The 19,127-nt window shown below is 59.6% G+C and overlaps 1 protein-coding gene across 4 annotated transcripts in view; it reads left to right on the forward strand.

Annotated features, from left to right (window-relative positions):
* Positions 1-19,127, forward strand: part of PPFIA4 (PTPRF interacting protein alpha 4) — a 115,738-nt gene extending 96,611 nt beyond the window's left edge. For all 4 annotated transcript variants that reach the window (XM_064173428.1, XM_064173429.1, XM_064173430.1 and 1 more), the window contains 8 exons: positions 3,490-3,516; positions 4,667-4,842; positions 5,503-5,600; positions 9,399-9,574; positions 12,551-12,619; positions 13,779-13,956; positions 16,621-16,707; positions 17,522-19,127. In XM_064173428.1, the coding sequence (XP_064029498.1) occupies positions 3,490-3,516; positions 4,667-4,842; positions 5,503-5,600; positions 9,399-9,574; positions 12,551-12,619; positions 13,779-13,956; positions 16,621-16,679 (783 nt within the window). In that variant the 3' untranslated portion in view covers positions 16,680-16,707; positions 17,522-19,127. The remainder of the gene's footprint in view (positions 1-3,489; positions 3,517-4,666; positions 4,843-5,502; positions 5,601-9,398; positions 9,575-12,550; positions 12,620-13,778; positions 13,957-16,620; positions 16,708-17,521) is intronic.

Consider the following 19,127-nt stretch of genomic DNA (forward strand, 5'->3'; position numbering starts at 1 on the left):
ATTGGGCTGGCAGAGGCACAGGTGGCAGGGGTTGGGAGGGACCCAAAGAGACCATCACAGGATCAGAGGATGTTAGGAGCTGGGTGGGACCCAAAGAAATCATCAAAGGATCAGAGGATGTTAGGAGCTGGGTGGGACCCAAAGAGATCATCACAGGATCAGAGGGTGTTAGGAGCTGGGAGGGACCCAAAGAGACCATCACAGGATCAGAGGATGTTAGGAGCTGGGAGGGACCCAAAGAGATCATCAAAGGATCAGAGGATGTTAGGAGCTGGGAGGGACCCAAAGAGATCATCAAAGGATCAGAGGATGTCAAGTGTTGGAATGGACCCAAAGAGATCATCATAGTATCAGAAGGTGTCAGGGGTTGGAAGGGACTGAAGATCATCCAGTCCAACCCCCCCTGCCAGAGCAGAAGCATCCAGTCTAGCTCAGGGCACACAGCAACACATCCAGAGAGGCCTGGAAAGGCTCCACACAAGGAGACTCCACAACCTCTCTGGGCAGCCTGTGCCAGGGCTCTGGGAGCCTTCCAGGCAAGAAGTTGCCTCTTGTGCTGAGCTGCAACCTCCTGTGCTGCAGCTTCCATCCACTGCTGCTTGTCCTGTGCCAGGGAGCAGTGAGCAGAGCCTGTCCCCCCCTGCTGACCCCCAGACAGTTACAGACATTGATTCAATCCCCTCTGAGTCTTTTCCAGACTCTCTCTGCCCCAGGGCCCTCAGCCTTTCCTCACCAGGCAGTGCTCCTCTCCCCTCATCATCCTCATAGCCCTCCACTGGACCCTCTCCAGCAGTTCCTGTCCCTCTTCAACTGGGGAGCCCCAAACTGAAGGCAGTGCTCAAGATGAGGTCTCAGCAGGGCAGAGTAGAGGGGGAAAGGACCCTTCAAGGTCATCCTGTCCAAGCCCCTGCAGGCAGCAGGGACACCTCCAGCTGGAACAGGCTGCCCAAGACCACATCCAGTTTGACCTTGACTGTCTCCAGGGCTGGAATCTCAACCCCAGTCCTGGGCAGCCTGTGCCAGTGTCTCCTCACCCTCACTGTGCAGAGCTCCCTCCTGATGTCCAACCTTAATCTCCCCTGCTCCAGCTCCAAACCATTGCCCCTTGTCCTGCCACCACAAGCCCCTGGCAGCAGCCCCTGCCCAGCCTGCCTGGACATGCTCTTCAGAGACTGAAATGCAGCTCTGACATCTGCCTAGAGCCTTCTCTTCTCCAGGCTCAGCAGCCCCACAGCAGAGCTTCTCCAGCTTCTGAGCACCTTGGTGGCCTCCTCTGGACCCTCTCCAGCAGCTCCAGGTCCTTCCTGTGTTGAGGGCCCCAGAGCTGGCCCCAGCCCTTCCTCCTGATTTCCAACCTAAGTGTCCCCAGGCTCCAGTTTCAAACCATCACCTCCTGTCCTATCACTCTCTGCCTGTCTCAGGATGGAGGCAGGAGGCCGAGTCCCACCTTGGTCATCTTGCACACAGAGAAGTCACTCTCATCACCCACTGACCCTGGCACACCCAAAAGCTGTCCCCACTGCCTGTCCCTACCTCTGGCTGGCAGCTTGGAGTCCTTCAGAGGGATGTGCTCATGCTCCTGACAGCTTTGGCTTCATGACCCCATGCCCACGGCTCAGGGCAGGGGCAGGAGGTCACGTTTGTGGTGTGCATTTAGGCATTTTGGGGAAGCTTTTGCCTGCTGGGTTGAGCAGCAGAGAGCTGGAGCTGGCCAGGGTTGTGTGGTGAGGGAGAGCTCTGAGTTACAGCAGGGATGTGGCCCTTGCCCTTGGCAGGGTTGGAGCAAAAGCAGCACAGGTTGGACAAGAGAGGAAAGGGACACAAATCAGCCAGGCCTGGGGGCTGTCACTATGAGCTGAAGCTTAAAGTTCCCTCTGCATCCATAGGATGAGACAATCATGGAATTGGTTGGGTTGGCAAAGCCCTCTGAGATCATCCATCCCAACCAGCACCCCATGGCCACTAAACCCTGGCCCCAGGTGCCATGGCCACAGCTTCCCTCAACACCTCCAGGCATGGGCACTCCACCACCTCCCTGGCCAAGGGACCATCAGGAAGTCACAGAGTAAGAGAATTGCTTGGGATGGAAAAAGCCTCCAAGGTCACTGAGTCTGAGCCAACCCAGCACCACTATGGCCACAGCTGCCATGGACACAGCTTGCTTGAACTCCACCACCCCCCTGGGCAGCCTCTGCCAGTGCCTGACCACTGCTGCAGCAAAGAAACTTTTCCTCCTCTCCAACCTAACCCTCCCCTGGCACAATCCCAGGCCAGTTCCTCTCCTTCCATCCCCTGAGCCCAGGCAGCAGAGCCCAACCCCCAGCTGGCTGCAGCCTGCTCTCAGGGAGCTGCAGAGAGCAATGAGCTCTGCCCTCAGCCTCCTCTGCTCCAGGCTGCTCACCCCCAGCTCCCTCAGCTGCCCCTCCCCAGCCCTGCTCTCCAGACCCTTCCCCACCTTTGTTGCCCTTCCCTGGACCTGCTCCAGCTCCTCAGTGTCCTTCTTGGCATGAAGGGTTCAGAACTGAGCCCAGGATTCAAGCTGTGACCTCCCCAGTGCCCATCAAAGGGGCACAGTCCCTACCCTCTCCAAGAGCTGCCCACATTCCCAGGGGCAGAGGCATGATCCCCACTCTCTGTGCCATCTCCAGTCCAAATCCCATGGGAAAGGCCTGATCCTTCCTCACCTGAGCACTGGAGCCCAGCAGAGTTGGGATGCCCTCAGCATCCTGTTGCTGAAGCTAAGCTCCCTGAACCCTGCAGCTCGAGCCCAGCACCTCTGGGGCATGGCATGGTCAGGGGAGTCCCAACCCCAGTATACACAGGAGATGCCTTCGTGGGGCAGGGCTGCCAGGGACTGACTGTCACAGTGTCACAGTATCATCAGGGTTGGAAGAGACCTCACAGCTCATCAAGTCCAACCCTTTAGCACAGAGCTCAAGGCCAGACCATGGCACCAAGTGCCACGTCCAGTCCTGCCTTGAACAGCTCCAGGGACGGCGACTCCACCACCTCCCCGGGCAGCCCATTCCAGTGCCCAATGACTCTCTCAGGGAAGAACTTTCTCCTCACCTCCAGCCTAAATCTCCCCTGGCACAGCCTGAGGCTGTGTCCTCTGGTTCTGGTGCTGGCCACCTGAGAGAAGAGAGCAACCTCCTCCTGGCCACAACCTCCCCTCAGGTAGTTGTAGACAGCAATAAGGTCTGCCCTGAGCCTCCTCTTCTCCAGGCTAACCAATCCCAGCTCCCTCAGCCTCTCCTCGTAGGGCTGTGCTCAAGGCCTCTCCCCAGCCTCGTTGCCCTTCTCTGGACACGCTCAAGCATCTCAATGTCCCTCCTAAACTGGGGGGCCCAGAACTGAACACAGCACTCAAGGTGAGGTCTAACCAGTGCAGAGTACAGGGGCAGAATGACCTCCCTGCTCCTGCTGGCCACACCATTGCTGATGCTGTCCTTGTCCTTTCTGTTGACATGCTGCATGTGTCACTCTTAGGACACAGAGGAGGGCAGCTGGGCACAGGTGAGGTCCCCGAGCCACCGCGGGCGCTGCGGGGGGGGGGGGGGGGGCACTGTGGGAGGGCGAGCTGGGGGGCAGGGGAGGGTGGGCTTGGGTCACAGATCACTGGGACCTCAAAAGGGATCTCAAGAGGGACCTCAAAAGATCATTCAGTCCAACCTCCCCTACCAGAAGACCCAGGGCAGACCACACAGGAAGCAGAGAGGTTTTGAACGGCTGCAGAGAAGGAGACTCCAGAAGCTCCCTGGGCAGCCTGCTCCAATCTTTTCTCACCCTCACACTGGTATTAGAGAACCAGAGAATGAAGCAGGCTGGGAAAGACCTCTAAGACATGGACCAAGTCCTTGGTGGGGTCTGATCCTGCACCCTGTGCTCGCTCCTCTGAGCCACCCTCCACGTACAGGCTGCTCCTGTGGGGACCTCGCGGCCAGCGCTGGCCTTGGCTGCTTCAAGCAGAGGGACCTTTTGGTGGGACCTCTGTAGGACACAGGCCCTGTGTTAAACCCCACCTGAAAGTGCCTCCCCTTGCTTCTGTGGCAGTTGGATTTCCCCTGGTTTTTAGCCCCAAGTTCAGGATGCAGACCTGGACAGGGTTAGGGAGGAATGAGTCCTGCCTGGCCTCACCTCTCCTGCCTTTGCTGCTCTCAGATGTTTGGCTTCTCTTCTGGCCCCCTCCCAGTGCCAGCAAATTCAAGGTTTTCTACCCCAAACTGCCCCAAATTTGCCAGTTTTGAATCCATAAAGCAGATCCCTTGGTGATTCCTAAGCATCTTAAAATCCCCTGGGAGTGCTCTGAGACCTTTCTAGGTCATTTCAGCCCCCACGGATGTGCTCGTGCCAGAGGCTGGCCATGAAGTCCCAACTGTGCCTCCCACTGGGTTCTGCCTGCTGCCTTGTGTCCTCAGGGGGACATCAGCAGGACACAGACCATGGCCAACAGGACACAGTCCATGGCCAACAGGACACAGTCCATGGCCAACAGGACTCTTCCCTCCATCTCCTTCAGGACAAACTGGGCTTAAACTCCTCTGGCTTAGCCTTGCCCCTCAGCACAGGGACCCCCCCCGAGCTGCAGCGCTGAGCTGTTGCTGCTTTCCTGGCAGCTCCACCAATCCCTAGCTGCTCCCCAGCTTCTCCATCTGCTTCCCTACAGACCCTGGCCTATGGGGACATGAACCACGAGTGGATTGGGAACGAGTGGCTGCCCAGCCTGGGCCTGCCCCAGTACCGCAGCTACTTCATGGAGTGCCTGGTGGATGCGCGGATGCTCGACCACCTCACCAAGAAGGACCTCAGAGTGCACCTGAAGATGGTTGACAGCTTCCACCGGTGAGTCCTCTCCTCTGGGAGGCCCCTGGGGCAGCCTGAGGGATCCTTCCCTGCCTTGGCCAGCCCTGGTGCTGGAGGGTGGCTCTGCTGGGCTAGACTCGACCACCTGGGCTGGGGCGGCTCAAGGTCCTCCTTCATCACTCTCCTTGCAGCAGAAGTGCAGAGGGCCAAGCTGCCTGCTGGCTGTGGAGCAAACCAGGCTGCCCTCCCCTGGTGCCCCAGTGCCAGGCAGAGCAGTCATCTGCCAGCAGCCCTGGGGAAGGCTTACACCATCACAACCATTACTGCCCATGGGGTACCACCATCCCCTGCCCCAACCCATGGGGCTGTGTCCATGGCTCTGCCAAGGCCCTCCCTGCTCTGGGCATGAGCCCTTCAGGCTGGCATAGCCCCCATGGGCTGCTTCTCCCTTGGATCCTTGAGCTTCCAGGAAGAGACTGATGAAGTAGGGAATGGCCATGGAAGGGAAGGACCTCTCCCATCTTCCAGCTGAGATTGCCCCCTTGGGTTGTGTCTGTCCTGACCCAGCCCCCAACTGAAGCATCCTTTGGGGTGAGACAGAGCAAGCAGAGAAGTGGGTCCCTGCAAGGGTCCCTGCAAGCCAGCTGGGCCATGCTGCTGCTGCCTGCTGAGGGTTGGTGACCTCTGGTGTCCTTGCAGCACCAGCCTGCAGTACGGCATCATGTGCCTGAAGAGGCTCAACTACGACCGCAAGGAGCTGGAGAGGAGGCGAGAGGAGACCCAGCATGAGATCAAAGGTCAGCAGCTCCTGCACGGCCCAGCCCTGCCCGAGGAGATGAGGAACCAACCTCCCCGGGGCTGCCCAGCCACAGCCTCTCTCCTGCCCCTCAGTGTCTGCCAGAAGCACAGAACCACAGAATTACCCAGGTTGGAAAAGAGCTCTGAGCCCATCGAGTCCTAACAGCTTCTGATCCACTGAGCCCTGAGTGCCTCAGGCAGCCTCCTTTAAACACCTCCAGCCATGGGCACTGCACCACCTCCTGGGCAGCCCATCCCAGTGCCAATCACTCTCTCTGCCAACAACTTCCTAACAACATCCAGCCTAGACCTGCCCTGGCACAGCTTGAGCCTCTGTCCCCTTCTTCTGGTGCTGGCTGCCTGGCAGCAGAGCCCAACCCCACCTGGCTACAGCCTCCCTGCAGGCAGCTGCAGGCAGCAATGAGCTCTGCCCTGAGCCTCCTCTGCTGCAGGCTGCACTCCCCCAGCTCCCTCAGCCTCTCCTCACAGGGCTGTGCTCCAGGCCCCTCCCCAGCCTTGCTGCCCTTCTCCAAACACCTTCCAGCACCTCAGCAGCTCTCTGCAATGGAGGAGCCCAGAACTGGACACAGCACTCCAGGGGTGGCCTGAGCAGTGCTGAGCACAGGGGCACAAGAACCTCCCTTGTCCTGCTGCCCACACTGCTGCTGAGCCAGCCCAGGATGCCTTTGGCTCTGCTGCCCACCTGGGCACTGCTGCCTCCTCTGCAGCTCCTCTCTGCCAGCACCCCCAGCTGCCTCTCTGCCTGGCTGCTCTCAGCCACTCTGGCCCCAGCCTGTAGCTGCTTGGGGTTGTTGCAGCCAAAGTGTAGAACCCTGCACTTGGCCTTGTTCAAACTCCTGGAGCTGGACTTTCGGGCACACATGCCCAGGACATCTTTTCCAGGGGTCCTTCCTGCTGCATGTCCCCAAATGATTGCTGCAGAAGCCTTTATCTGCTTACAGAACCACAGCATGGTGCTGCTTGGAGGGCACCTCTGGAGATCAGCCACTCCAGCCCCCCTGCCAAGGCAGAGTGACCCAGGGCAGGTCACCCAGGGCAGGTCACTCAAGTGCCCCTCCAGGCAGGTTTTGAATCTCTCCACAGAAGGAGACTCCAGCACCTCTCTGTGCAGCCTGCTCCAGGCCTCCAGCAGCCTGACATTAAAGAAGCTCCTCCTCATGTTCAGATGGAACTCCTGATGTTGCAGTTGGTGCCCACTGCCCCTTGTCCTGTCCCTGGGCACCACTGAACCAAGCCTGGTCCCATCCTGCCACCCCTGAAGTATTGCTCAGCATTGCTCAGGTCCCCCTCAGGCTGCTCCTCTCCAGGCTCCACAGCCCCAACTCTCTCAGCCTCTCCTCCCAGAGCTGCTCCTGTCCCCTCAGCATCTCTGCTGTCCCCTCCCCAGCATTCCCTGTCCTGCAGTTGGGAAGCTCAGACCTGGACTCAGCACTGCAGATGCAGCCTCAGCAGGGCAGAGCTGAGAGGGAGGTTGTGAAGGTCATAGAGCCACAAAATCACAGAGCCTTAGGGGTTGGAAGGGACCTGCAGAGATCATCCAGACCAACCTCCCTGCCAAGGCAGGAGCCCCGAGGGCAGGCTGCACAGGAATGCATCTGCTGGGGCGGGGGAGGGGTTTGGAAAGCCTCCAGAGAAGGAGGCTGCAGAACCTCTCTGGGCAGCCTGCTCCAGGGCTCCTGCAGAACCTCTCTGGGCAGCCTGCTCCAGGGCTCCTGCAGAACCTCTCTGGGCAGCCTGCTCCAGGGCTCTGCCACTCTGACTGTAAAGAAGTTTCTCCTCATGTTGAGCTGAAACCTTCTCTGTTCCAGTTTGTATCCATTGCTCCTTGGATGGAACAGATCCAGTCTGAGCTTCAGGTCACCTCCTGCCCGCTGCAGATGCTCAGGACATCCCCACCTTGCTCAGCCTCCTCTTCCTCACTGGTCCAGAGATTCCCTTCTCACCTGCCTGCTGCTTGGATCCTCTCTATGGATGATGTCCCCAACTATCCCAGCAGCTGCAGGGGCTTGGGCTTCATTTTCAGCTGTTTTCTGGCTGCCTCTGCAGCATTTAGTGGGGTACAGCAAAGCTCCTGGCACTTCTGCACCTGCTGTGGCTGCAGGGCTGGGAGGAAGAGCCCCAGGATCAGCCTAGGGCAGAGTGAGAGGACTCCAGGACATAGAACCAGAGACTCATGAAGGTTGGAAGAGACCTCTGAGACCATCAGGGCTAAGAGACCTGGGGCTGTTTAGTCTGGAGAAGAGAAAACAGAGAGGACCTGACCAATGTCTGCAAATATCTGAAGGGTGAGGGTCAAGATGAAGGGGCCAGGACAGGACAAGAGGCAATGGACACAAGCTGGAACCCAGAAAGTTCCACCTCAGCATGAGAAACTTCTTCACTGTGAGGGTACAGAGCCCTGGAGCAGGCTGCCCAGAGGGGTTGTGGAGTTTCCTTCACTGGAGACCTTCAAGCCCCATCTGGGTGTGTTCCTGTGTTGCCTGCCCTGGCTGACCCTGCCCTGGCAGGGGGGGTGGGCTGGGTGGTCCTTTCCAACCCCTGCATTCTGTGATTCTATGATTCTGAGTCCAGCAGCAGCTCAGCCCCACCATGGCCCCCAAACCATGGCCCCACCTGCCATGGCCACAGCCATCTGCAACCCCTCCAGCCATGGCACTCCACCACCTCCCTGGGCAGCCTCTGCCAGGCCCTCACCACTCCTCCAGCAAAGAAACTTTTCCTCCTCTCCAACCTATCCCTCCCCTGGTGCAACTTGAGGCCATTTCCTCTCCTTCTCTAGCTGGAAGCACAGAATCTGGATGCCATCCAAAGGGACCTGGGCAGGCTGCAGAGCTGTGCCCAGGCCAACCTCATGACATTCAACAAGGCCAAGTGGAAGGTCCTGCACCTGGGTGGGCACAATTCCATGCACAGCTCCAGGCTGGGTGGGAAATGGCTGAGAGCAGCCCTGAGGAACAGGCCCTGGGGGTCTGGGGTGATGCAAAGCTCCACAGGAGCCTGCAGTGGGAGTGCAGCCCAGACACAACCCTGTGCTGGGCTGCAGCAAGAGCAGTGTGGGCACAGGGCAAGGGAGGGGATTCTGCCCCTTGGCTCTGCTCTCCTCACACTCCACCTGCAGTCCTGGGGGCAGTTCTGCAGCCCCCAGCACAAGCAGGACATGGAAGTGTTTAAGCCAGTGCAGAGGAGGCCACCAAGATGCTGAGAGGGCTGCAGCAGCTCTGCTCTGAGCACAGGCTGAGAGAGTTGGGGCTGTGCAGCCTGGAGAAGGCTTCCAGAAGAGCTTGGAGTGGCCTTGCAGGATCTGAAGGGGACTCCAGGAGGGCTGGGGAGGGACTATTGAGAAGGTCTGGGAATGAGAGGAGGAGGAGGAGGAGGAGGAATGGGTTTGAAGAGGCAGAGGGGAGATTGGAAGTGGATGTGAGGAAGAAGTTGTTTGCAGTGAGGGTGGTGAGAGACTGGCATAGGTTGAGGGTGGTGAGAGACTGGCACAGGTTGAGGGTGGTGAGAGACTGGCACAGGTTGAGGGTGGTGAGACACTGGCACAGGTTTCCCAGGGAGGTGGTGGAGCACAGAAGCACCCAATGTGATCAAAGATCACATTGGGTGCTTCTGTGCTCCACCACCTCCCTGGAGGTGTTCAGGACCAGGCTGGATGAGTCCTTGAGCGACCTGTTCTAGCAGGGGGTGTCCCTGCCCATGGCAAGAGGGTTGGCACAGGCTGATCCTTGTGGTGCCCTGCAGCCCTGACTGTTTGCATGCCTCCCTGGCTCTTGCAGATGTGCTGGTCTGGACCAATGACCAGGTGATGCACTGGATCCAGTCCATCGGGCTGCGGGACTACGCCAACAACCTGGCGGAGAGCGGCGTGCACGGAGCCCTGCTGGCCCTCGATGAGAACTTCGACCACAACAGCCTGGCCCTGGTGCTGCAGATCCCCACCCAGAACACCCAGGTGACAGTAGCAGCCCCCAGGGGGTGGGGTGGTGGTGTTTGGAGGAGAGTGGCAGCATGGAAGCCTCATCCTTGGGTGTTTTTGAGGCCAGGGTGGGGCCAGAGTGGCTGAGAGCTGCCAGGCAGAGAGGGAGCTGGGGGTGCTGGCAGAGAGGAGCTGCAGAGGAGGCAGCAGTGCCCAGGTGGGCAGCAGAGCCAATGGCATCCTGGGCTGGCTCAGCAGCAGTGTGGGCAGCAGGACAAGGGAGGTTCTTGTGCCCCTGTGCTCCGCACTGCTCAGGCCACCCCTGCAGTGCTGTGTCCAGTTCTGGGCTCCTCCACTGCAGAGAGATGCTGAGGTGCTGGAAGGTGTTTGGAGAAGGGCAGCAAGGCTGGGGAGGGGCCTGGAGCACAGCCCTGTGAGGAGAGGCTGAGGGAGCTGGGGGGGTGCAGCCTGCAGCAGAGGAGGCTCAGGGCAGAGCTCATTGCTGCCTGCAGCTGCCTGCAGGGAGGCTGTAGCCAGGTGGGGTTGGGCTCTGCTGCCAGGCAGCCAGCAGCAGAAGAAGGGGACAGAGGCTCAAGTTGTGCCAGGGCAGGTCTAGGCTGGATGTGAGGAGGAAGTTCCTGTCAGAGAGAGTGATTGGCACTGGAATGGGCTGCCCAGGGAGGTGGTGCAGTGCCCATGGCTGGAGGTGCTTCAGAGGAGGCTGCCTGAGGCACTCAGTGCCAGGGCTCAGTGAATCAGAAGGTGTTGGGTGCTGGGTTGGACTCGATGGGCTCAGAGCTCTTTTCCAACCTGCTTAATTCTGTGTTTCTGTGGTTCTGGGCAAGCAGATACAGAGTGAAGTGTCCCTGCTCGTGGGGGGGGAGCTGGCACTGGATGACCTTTGAGGTCCCTTCCAACCCTTGACAATTCTGTGGCTCTGTGCATGAGACACAGCTGCAACTTGGCTCCAGCAGGATCAGAGAACTGGAAAATTGTTTGGGTTGGTAAAAGATCTTTGAGATAGAATCAGAGAATTGTCAGGGCTGGAAGGGAGCACAAGGAGCAGGCAGTTCCAACTCCCCTGCCATGCCCAGGGACACCCTATCCTAGAGCAGGCTTAATCCAGCCTGGCCTCAAACACCTCCAGGGATGAAGCTTCCACCACCTCCCTGGGCAACCTGTGCCAGGCTCTCAGCACCCTCATGCTGAACAACTTCTTCCTAACATCCAGGCTGACTCTCCCCATCTCCAGTTTTGTTCCATCCTCCCCAGTCCTGTCACTCCCTGACAGCCTCAAAAGTCCCTCCCCAGCTTTCTTGTAGCCCACTTGAGATCCTGCAAGGCCACAGTAAGGTCCCCTTGGAACCTTCTGTCCAGCCTGCACAGCCCCAACTCCCTCAACCTCTCCTCCCAGCAGAGCAGCTCTGGGAGCCCTCTGCTCACCCTCATGGCCCTTCCCTGGACACCTTCCAGCACCTCCACATCTTTCTTGTCATCTGCAACTCCAACCACACCCCAGCACTGCCAGGGCTGCACTGACCACGTCCCTCAGCACCACCTCTCCATGGCTCTGACAGCAGTGCAGGGATGGGGACTCCAGCTCCAGCCTCTGACAACCCTTTTGGGGAAGGAATTGTCCCTCATGTCCAACCTGAAGCCTCACCCTGGTGCCCCAGGAGGCTGTTTCCTGTGGTCTGTCTCTTGTTCACTGGGAGAAGAGATCAACCTCCACCTTTTTAGACCAACTGGACTCTGCCTTCCAAAGCAGAGCACTCAGGTGGCCTCTGGGCTGGTTCATCCATGCAGGTGGACAGCTGAGGGCAGAGCAGGATCTGCTTGGCCTTGCTTTCAGCAAAGCCTTTGGCACTGTCTCCCACAGCATCCTCATAGCTGAACTGAGAAGCTGTGGGCTGGGTGATGGAGGAGTGAGGTGGATTGGGAACTGAAAGAAGCCAGAGAGTTGTGCTCAGTGGGATGGAGTCCAGCTGGAGGCCTGTGACTAGTGGAGTCCCTCAGGGGTCAGTACTGGGACCAGTATTGTTCAATGTATTCATCAATGACCTGGCTGAGGGCACAGAGGGCACTGGCACCAAGCTGGGTGGAGTGGCTGAGACACACCAGAGAGTTGTGATGCCACTCAGAGAGACTTGGACAGGCTGGAGGGGTGGGCAGGGAAAAGCTGAAGGAAGTTCAACAGGGGCAAGAGTCTGGCACTGGGAAAGAACAGCCCCCGGGAGCAGGATGGGTTGGGGACTGAGCTGTGGGAAGGCAGGGAAGGGGAAAAGGATCTAGAGGGTCCTGGTGGCTGGCAGGATGGGCATGATCCAGCAGTGAGCTCTGGTGGCCAGGAGGGGCAGTGCCATCCTGGGGTGGGTTAGCAGAGCTGTGGTTAGGAGGTCGAGAGAGGTTCTCCTACCCCTCTGCTCTGCCCTGCTGAGGCCACATCTGCAGTGCTGTGACCAGCTCTGGGCCCCCAGGTCAAGAGGGACACAGAACTGCTGGAGAGAGCCCAGCACAGAGCCACAGAGATGCTGCAGGGAAGGGAACAGCTCTGTTAGGAGCAGAGCCTGAGGGAGCTGGGGCTGGGAGCTTGGAGCAGAGGAGCTGAGAGGTGACCTCAGCAGTGCCGGTAAAGATGCAAAGGTGAGTGGCAGAGGCTGGGGCCAGGCTGTGCTGGGGGATGCCAGTGCCAGGGCAAGGGGCAGTGGTGGAAGCTGAGGCAGAGGAGGTTCCATGTGAACATGAGGAGGAATTTTGCCCTGTGAGGGTGGCAGAGCCTGGCACAGGCTGCCCAGGGGGGCTGTGGAGTCTCCTCTCTGGAGATACTCAACCCCCTCCTGGCTGTGTTCTGTGTGAGCTGCTCTGGGTGCTGTGGAGCTGTGGAGCTCCCTCCCAGCTCCTGCCACTCTTTGGCTCAGTGACTCTCTGTCATTCTCTGTCTCTCCTGGGATGGGGTTTGGTGCTGGGAGCTGTTTCCACCAGTGAGGAATCCTCACCTTGTGCTCCTCCCAGGCTCGACAGGTGCTGGAGCGGGAGTTCAACAACCTGCTGGCGCTGGGCACGGACCGCAGGCTGGACGATGTGAGTACCAAACCTGCCCTCCTGCACGGCCTGTGAGCTCCTCCTGGGCAGGACACAGGAGAGGCAGGACCTCTGCCCCCTCCCTCCGTCTCCAAGGGTGTCACTTCATGTGTCACAGGCTCTCTAGAGCAGTTGCAGGAGCAGGAGCAGCTCAGGTTGTGAGAGGAGGCCCCAAGGAACCTGCAAGCAGGAGAGGAAGAGTCTCAGGCATCGTTTCCAGCCTCCTGCTCAGGCAGCTCAGGGTCACTGAGCTCTGCTCACCAGCTGCCTTGGAGTCCCAGACCTTCTGGGCAGGACACTCCTGCCATGGGTGAAGCTGGTGGGTTAGAGGAGCCCCTTCAAGCAGCCAGAAAGCTGCTTCTGTTCAAACACCAAAGATGGGAATTTACAGATCCATAGATTGAGGGAATGGTTTGGATTGGAAGGGACCTGAAAGATCCTTCATAGATTGAGGGAATGGTTTGGATTGGAAGGGACCTTAAGGATCCTTCATAGATTGAGGGAATGGTTTGGATTGGAAGGGACCTTAAGGATCCTTCATAGATTGAGGGAATGGTTTGGATTGGAAGGGACCTTAAAGATCCTTCATAGATTGAGGGAATGGTTTGGACTGGAAGGGACCTTAAGGATCCTTCATAGATTGAGGGGATGGTTTGGATTGGAAGGGACCCTAAGGATCCTTCATAGATTGAGGGAATGGTTTGGATTGGAAGGGACTTTAAAGCTCATCCAATTCCAACCCCCTGCCATGGGCAGGGACACCTCCCAGCAGCCCAGGTCTGCTCTAGGTCTCTCCTGTGTGTGGCTTTCCTCCGTGGGATCTGACAGCAAAGTCTTCAGGACTGTCTTGAGCTGTCAGACAGAAGCAGTCCCTTCCAGGGGCCATTCTCTGACCAGGACTAGATGCATCCCTTGAGGGCTTTCTGGGGCTTGTGTGTTGGTGTCTCCAAGGCAGGAGGCACCCAGCAGGCAGGGTGGAGAGCAGAGGGAGACAGGCTGGAAAGGCTACATCACAGGACACCATCACCCAGTGCCATCCCACCAGTCTCTACTGCTTGAGTCGATCCTGACCCCACCCTGGCGAGGTGGATGGGTGTGTGCCAGGGGGGCAGAAGGGCTGGCAGTGATGCCAGGCCCGTGGGCTGCTCTCCCCTGGCAGGGTGAGGAGAAGACCTTCCGCCGGACGCCCTCCTGGCGCAAGCGGTTCCGCCCGCGGGACGTGCACAGCATCAACCTGCTGAGCGGCTCCGCCGAGACCCTGCCCGCGGGCTTCCGAGTCACCAGCCTGGTGCCCCTGCCCCCCCCGGCTGCCCCGCCCAAGAAGATGCCCCCAGAAGGTAGGTCACACCCCCCCCGTGCCTCCCCCTCCTCCCCAGGGTCAGCTCCCAGCCCTGCTCACACCTCGCGGTGAAGGAGGGGAACAGGTCATGGAATTGGGTGGGTGGGAGAAGCTCCCTGGGGGCATCCAACCCAGCAGCAGCTCAGCACCATTCAGGTTGGAGCAGTCCCCTCAGGCCATCGAGGCCAACCACAACCCAGCTACCATGAGCAGCCAGTGACATCCTGAAGCAGCACATCTGCAGCTTCCTGACCACCTCCAGGGATGGGGACTCACAGAATTGGTTGGGTTGGCAAAGCTCTCTGAGATCCTCCAGTCCAGCACCAACCCAGCCCCACCATGGCCACCAAACCCTGGCCCCACCTGCCATGGGCACAGCTTCCTGCAGCCCCTCCAGCCATGGGCACTCCACCACCTCCCTGGGCAGCCTCTGCCAGTCCCTGACCATTCCTTCAGCAAAGACACTTTTCCTCCTCTCCAACCTAACCCTCCCCTGGCACAGTCCCAGGACATTTCCTCTCCTTCCATGCCCTGAGCCCAGGCAGCAGAGCCCAACCCCCAGCTGGCTGCAGCCTGCTCTCAAGGAGCTGCAGAGAGCAATGAGCTCTGCCCTCAGCCTCCTCTTCTCCAGGCTGCTCACCCCCAGGTCCTCCAGCTGCTTCTCCTCAGCCCTGCTCTCCAGACCCTTCCTCACCTTTCTTGCCCTTCTCTGGTTATGCTCCAGCTCCTCAAGGTCCTTTTTGGAGTGAGGAGCCCAAAACTGAGCCCAAGATTCAAGCTGCGCCTTCCCCAGTGCCCAGTCCAGGGGCACAATCCCTGCCCTGCTCCTGATGCCCACACCATTGCTGATCCAGCCCAGGCTGCTGGTGCCCTTCTTGCCCATCTGGGCACCCCCTGGCTCATCTCCATGCTGAGGAGTGAGCATGGGAGCAAGGGAGTCTCACTGGCACCCTCCAGCTCAGAGCCCCAACCACAGCTCTCCTCCTGTCTCCAGTGGTATGGCTCAAGCTGCTGCTCAGCCTTTTCCATCCCATCCCTGGAAGCTGCAGCTCCCACCTGGCTGAGGACAAGGAAAGCTGGAACAGAGCCCCATGGGCAGCAGAGTGCTCATGGCCCAGGGGTTGGGAGGGCACCAGATGCCCTGGAGCCTCGGGAGCATCAGAGCAGCTTCATCCTTTGAGCCTCATCGTCATGGGACTCCTGATAGAATCATAGAATCAGCCAGGTTGGAAGAGAGCTCCAAGCTCAGCCAGTCCAACCCAGCACCCAGCCCTATCCAGTCACCCAGACCATGGCACTGAGTGCCTCATCCAGGCTTTGCTTCAACACCTCCAGAGACAGTGACTCCACCACCTCCCTGGGCAGCCCATTCCAGTGCCAATCACTCTCTCTGACAGGAACTTCCTAACAACATTCAGCCTAGACCTGCCCTGGCACAGCTTCAGCCTCTGTCCCCTTCTTCTGTCCCTGGCTGCCTGGCAGCAGAGCCCAACCCCACCTGGCTACAGCCTCCCTGCAGGCAGCTGCAGGCAGCAATGAGCTCTGCCCTGAGCCTCCTCTGCTGCAGGCTGCACCCCCCCCAGCTCCCTCAGCCTCTCCTCACAGGGCTGTGCTCCAGGCCCCTCCCCAGCCTTGCTGCCCTTCTCCAAACACCTGCCAGCACCTCAGCATCTCTCTGCAATGGAGGAGCCCAGAACTGGACACAGCACTGCAGGGGTGGCCTGAGCAGTGCTGAGCACAGGGGCACAAGAACCTCCCTTGTCCTGCTGCCCACACTGCTGCTGAGCCAGCCCAGGATGCCATTGGCTCTGCTGCCCACCTGGGCACTGCTGCCTCCTCTGCAGCCCCTCTCTCCCACCACCCCCAGCTCCCTCTCTGCCTGGCTGCTCTCAGCCACTCTGGCCCCAGCCTGTAGTGCTGCTTGGGGTTGTTGTGGCCACAGTGCAGAACCCTGCACTTGGCCCTGTTCAATCTCATCCCCTTGGCCTCTGCCCACCCATGCAGCCTGGCCAGGTCCCTCTGCAGGGCTCTGCTACCCTCCAACAGCTCCACAGCTTCTCCCAGCTTGGTGCCATCTGCAAACTTACTGATGCTGGACTCAATGCCCTCGTTCAGGTCATCAATAAAGATATTGAACAGGACTGTGCCCAGCACTGACCCCTGGGGCACAGCACCAGTGACAGCTGCCAACTGGATGTGGCACCATTCACCACCACTCTCTGAGCTCTGCCATCCAGCCAGTTCTTGACCCAGCACACAGTGAATCTGTCCAAACCATGAGCTGCCAGCTTGGCCAGGAGCTGCTTGTGGCAGACAGTGTCAAAGGCTTTGCTGCAGTCCAGGTAGACTCCATCCACAGCCTGCCCAGGCAGGAACCTGATCATAAAAGGAGCTCAGGTTGGTGAGGCAGGACCTGCCCTTCCTAAACCCCTGCTGGCTGGGCCTGAGCCCTTGGCCATCCTGTAGGTGCTTTGTGATGCTCCCAGGATTACCTGTTCCATGCCCTTGCCTGGCACTGAGGTCAGGCTCACAGCTCTGTAGTTTTCTGGCTCCTCCTTACGACCCTTCCTGTGGATGTTTTGGGATTTGCAATGTGTTTGGGAGGGAGCTGAGGGCTAATTGGGGCAGTTGCTCACTGCTCTGCTCCTTGACTCGCCCCCAGTCGGTGCCTCTGGGTCGCCAAGGCTGGAGACCTCCACGGTCCGGACCTACTCCTGCTGAGGCTCAGCGCCACAGGAACCAGCCCTGGGTAAGTGCCAGGGGAGCCGAGGCCCTGGGGGGGCTGGTGGGGACCAAGAGGGGAGAATGAGGCCCCAGTGCCCTCTGCCCAGTGCCCTCTGCCCAATGTCCTCTGCCTAACGTCCTCTGCCCAGCATCCTCTGACCAGTGCCCTCTGCCCAGCACCCTCTGCCCAGTGCTCTATGCTCTACATCTCTGCCCAGCATCCTCTGCCCAGCACCCTCTGCCCAGCATCCTCTGACCAGTGCCCTCTGCCCAGCACCCTCTGCCCAGTGCTCTATGCTCTACATCTCTGCCCAGCACCCTCTGCCCGGTGCCCTCTGCCCAATGTTCTCTGCCCAGCACCCTCTGCTCATCATCCTCTGCCCACTGCCCTCTGCCCAACATCCTCTGCCTGATGTCCTCTGCCCAGTGCCTTCTGCCCAACCTCCTCTGTCCAGTATCCTCTGCCCAGCGCCCTCTGCCCAGCCTGACCCAGGCAGGGTTCTGCCTTCACCAAGGTTTGCTTTGCCATGGAGGACCATGGGGACCTCAGTGGTGGGGGAGGAGACCTGAGGCTCAGCCTGAGGCCAACAAGAACCCTGAGATGCCACAGAAGGGATGCTCAGCATCTCAGCCACCTATGGTTTGTCCATTCCCTGGGCAGACACCTCCACTGGCAAGCCTGGGATGCCAGTCAAGCACTTCAGTGAGGCCCCTGGGATCCTGCTGTACCCTGGGACACAGTGCCACTGTGCCAGGAGGAGCCTGAGTTTGGTGGCCTGTGGGTGCCAGGCTGGAGGTGAGCACCACCCTCACGGGGCCTTTCCCACTTGGTTCCCCAGCACTTGCCCACGGTCCCACCTGCTGGCAGCCTTTCAGGACAAGAGCCCAACCTGCTCCTGTTCCTCAGCCCAGACCGACAGACGCTGCAGGCTCACTGCTGGGGACCCTAAAGGAGCTCCTCCCTTCCACTCGTGCACCCCACAGCTTCCCTGGCTCCCCACCTGGCCCTGCTTGGGATGGGCCATGGACGCTGCCTGCCTGCGGTGCCATCCACCAGAGCAGCAGGGACCCCTCCCAGACGTGGGCTGCCAGCTTTGGGAACCTTCCTCCTGCCTGGTTCACGGTGCCAACATGCCACAGGCTGCTGCAGTGACTCACCTGAGCCCCAGGCACCAGGGCTGCTGCTGCTGCTGCCCACTGGACTTGAAGCCAAGGAAGATTGAGACTCATGAAGATGCTAGCACTGGGGTGGCTGGGCAAGGAGATGCCCTCAGGGCTGGGGGCAGGGCCAGTGCCAGGGTGGGCACTGCATGGGCTGGAGCAGGGACTGGCCCTGGTGGGGGTGAGGAAGCTCTGTCTGCCAAGGGGCTGGCAGCCAGGAGTGATGCTTTTTTTGGGGTGCTGCCAGATGCCTCCTAGCAGAGAGGCTGCTCCTGCCCCGTGGGTCCAGCAAGGGCTGTGTGGGGAAGGGCTGAGACTGCCCCATATGGCCTAATGCCAGCCAGGATGTACCCAGCATGCACAGGAGAGGGGACCCTCCTTGGGTGCTTAAAGAGACACAAGAGGGCACCCACCCAGCACCCACAGGAGAGGGGACCCTCCTTGGGCACTTGGGCACATGAGAGGGCACCCACAGGAGAGGGGACCCTCCTTGGGTGCTTGGACAGACACGAGAGGGCACCCACAGGAGAGGGAACCCTCCTTGGGTGCTTGGACAGACACGAGAGGGCACCCAGCCAGCACCCACAGGAGAGGGGAAACTCCTTGGGTGTTTGGAGAGGCACGAGAGGGCACCCACAGGAGAGGGAACCCTCCTTGGGTGCTTGGACAGACACGAGAGGGCACCCACAGGAGAGGGAACCCTCCTTGGGTGCTTGGACAGACACAAGAGGGCACCCACAGGAGAGGGGACCCTCCTTGGGTGCTTGGGCACACGAGAGGGCACCCACAGGAGAGGGGACCCTCCTTGGGTGCTTGAAGAGACACAAGAGGGCACCCAGCAGCCTGGGATGGTTGTGCCCATCCCTTCCCCTGGGTGCAGAGGAGATGCTCTCCCCTCCTGCCTCCAGGCCAGGGGCAGGGATGAATCCAGGAGGCTCTGAACTCTGCCCCTTCCCCCCCCTAGGGTAGGACTCCGTCTCCTCACGCCACGTCTGCCTTGTGTGGCTCCTGTTTCTGATGTGCTATTTATTGATGGCTGGAATGACCTTCCCCTTACCCTGTGCTGTCTGGAAGTGCAATATCTGAGAGGCTCCCCCCTCCCCACGTCCTTTGGGTGTCTTTTTGGCCTCCTCCACTCCCAGGTATTTTTTTAATTTGAAGAGTCAGTGAAGCCCTTCCCTGGAGCCCTCCTCCTGTCAGCATAGTACCGGTACTGCATGGACCACAAGCCCCGGGGGGCAGGACAGGATGTATCTGTGTTCCAATAAACAGGATTTTAAAGCA

Source organism: Pogoniulus pusillus, chromosome 39, assembly GCF_015220805.1.
Source record: "Pogoniulus pusillus isolate bPogPus1 chromosome 39, bPogPus1.pri, whole genome shotgun sequence".
NCBI classification, from domain to species: Eukaryota; Metazoa; Chordata; class Aves; order Piciformes; family Lybiidae; genus Pogoniulus; species Pogoniulus pusillus.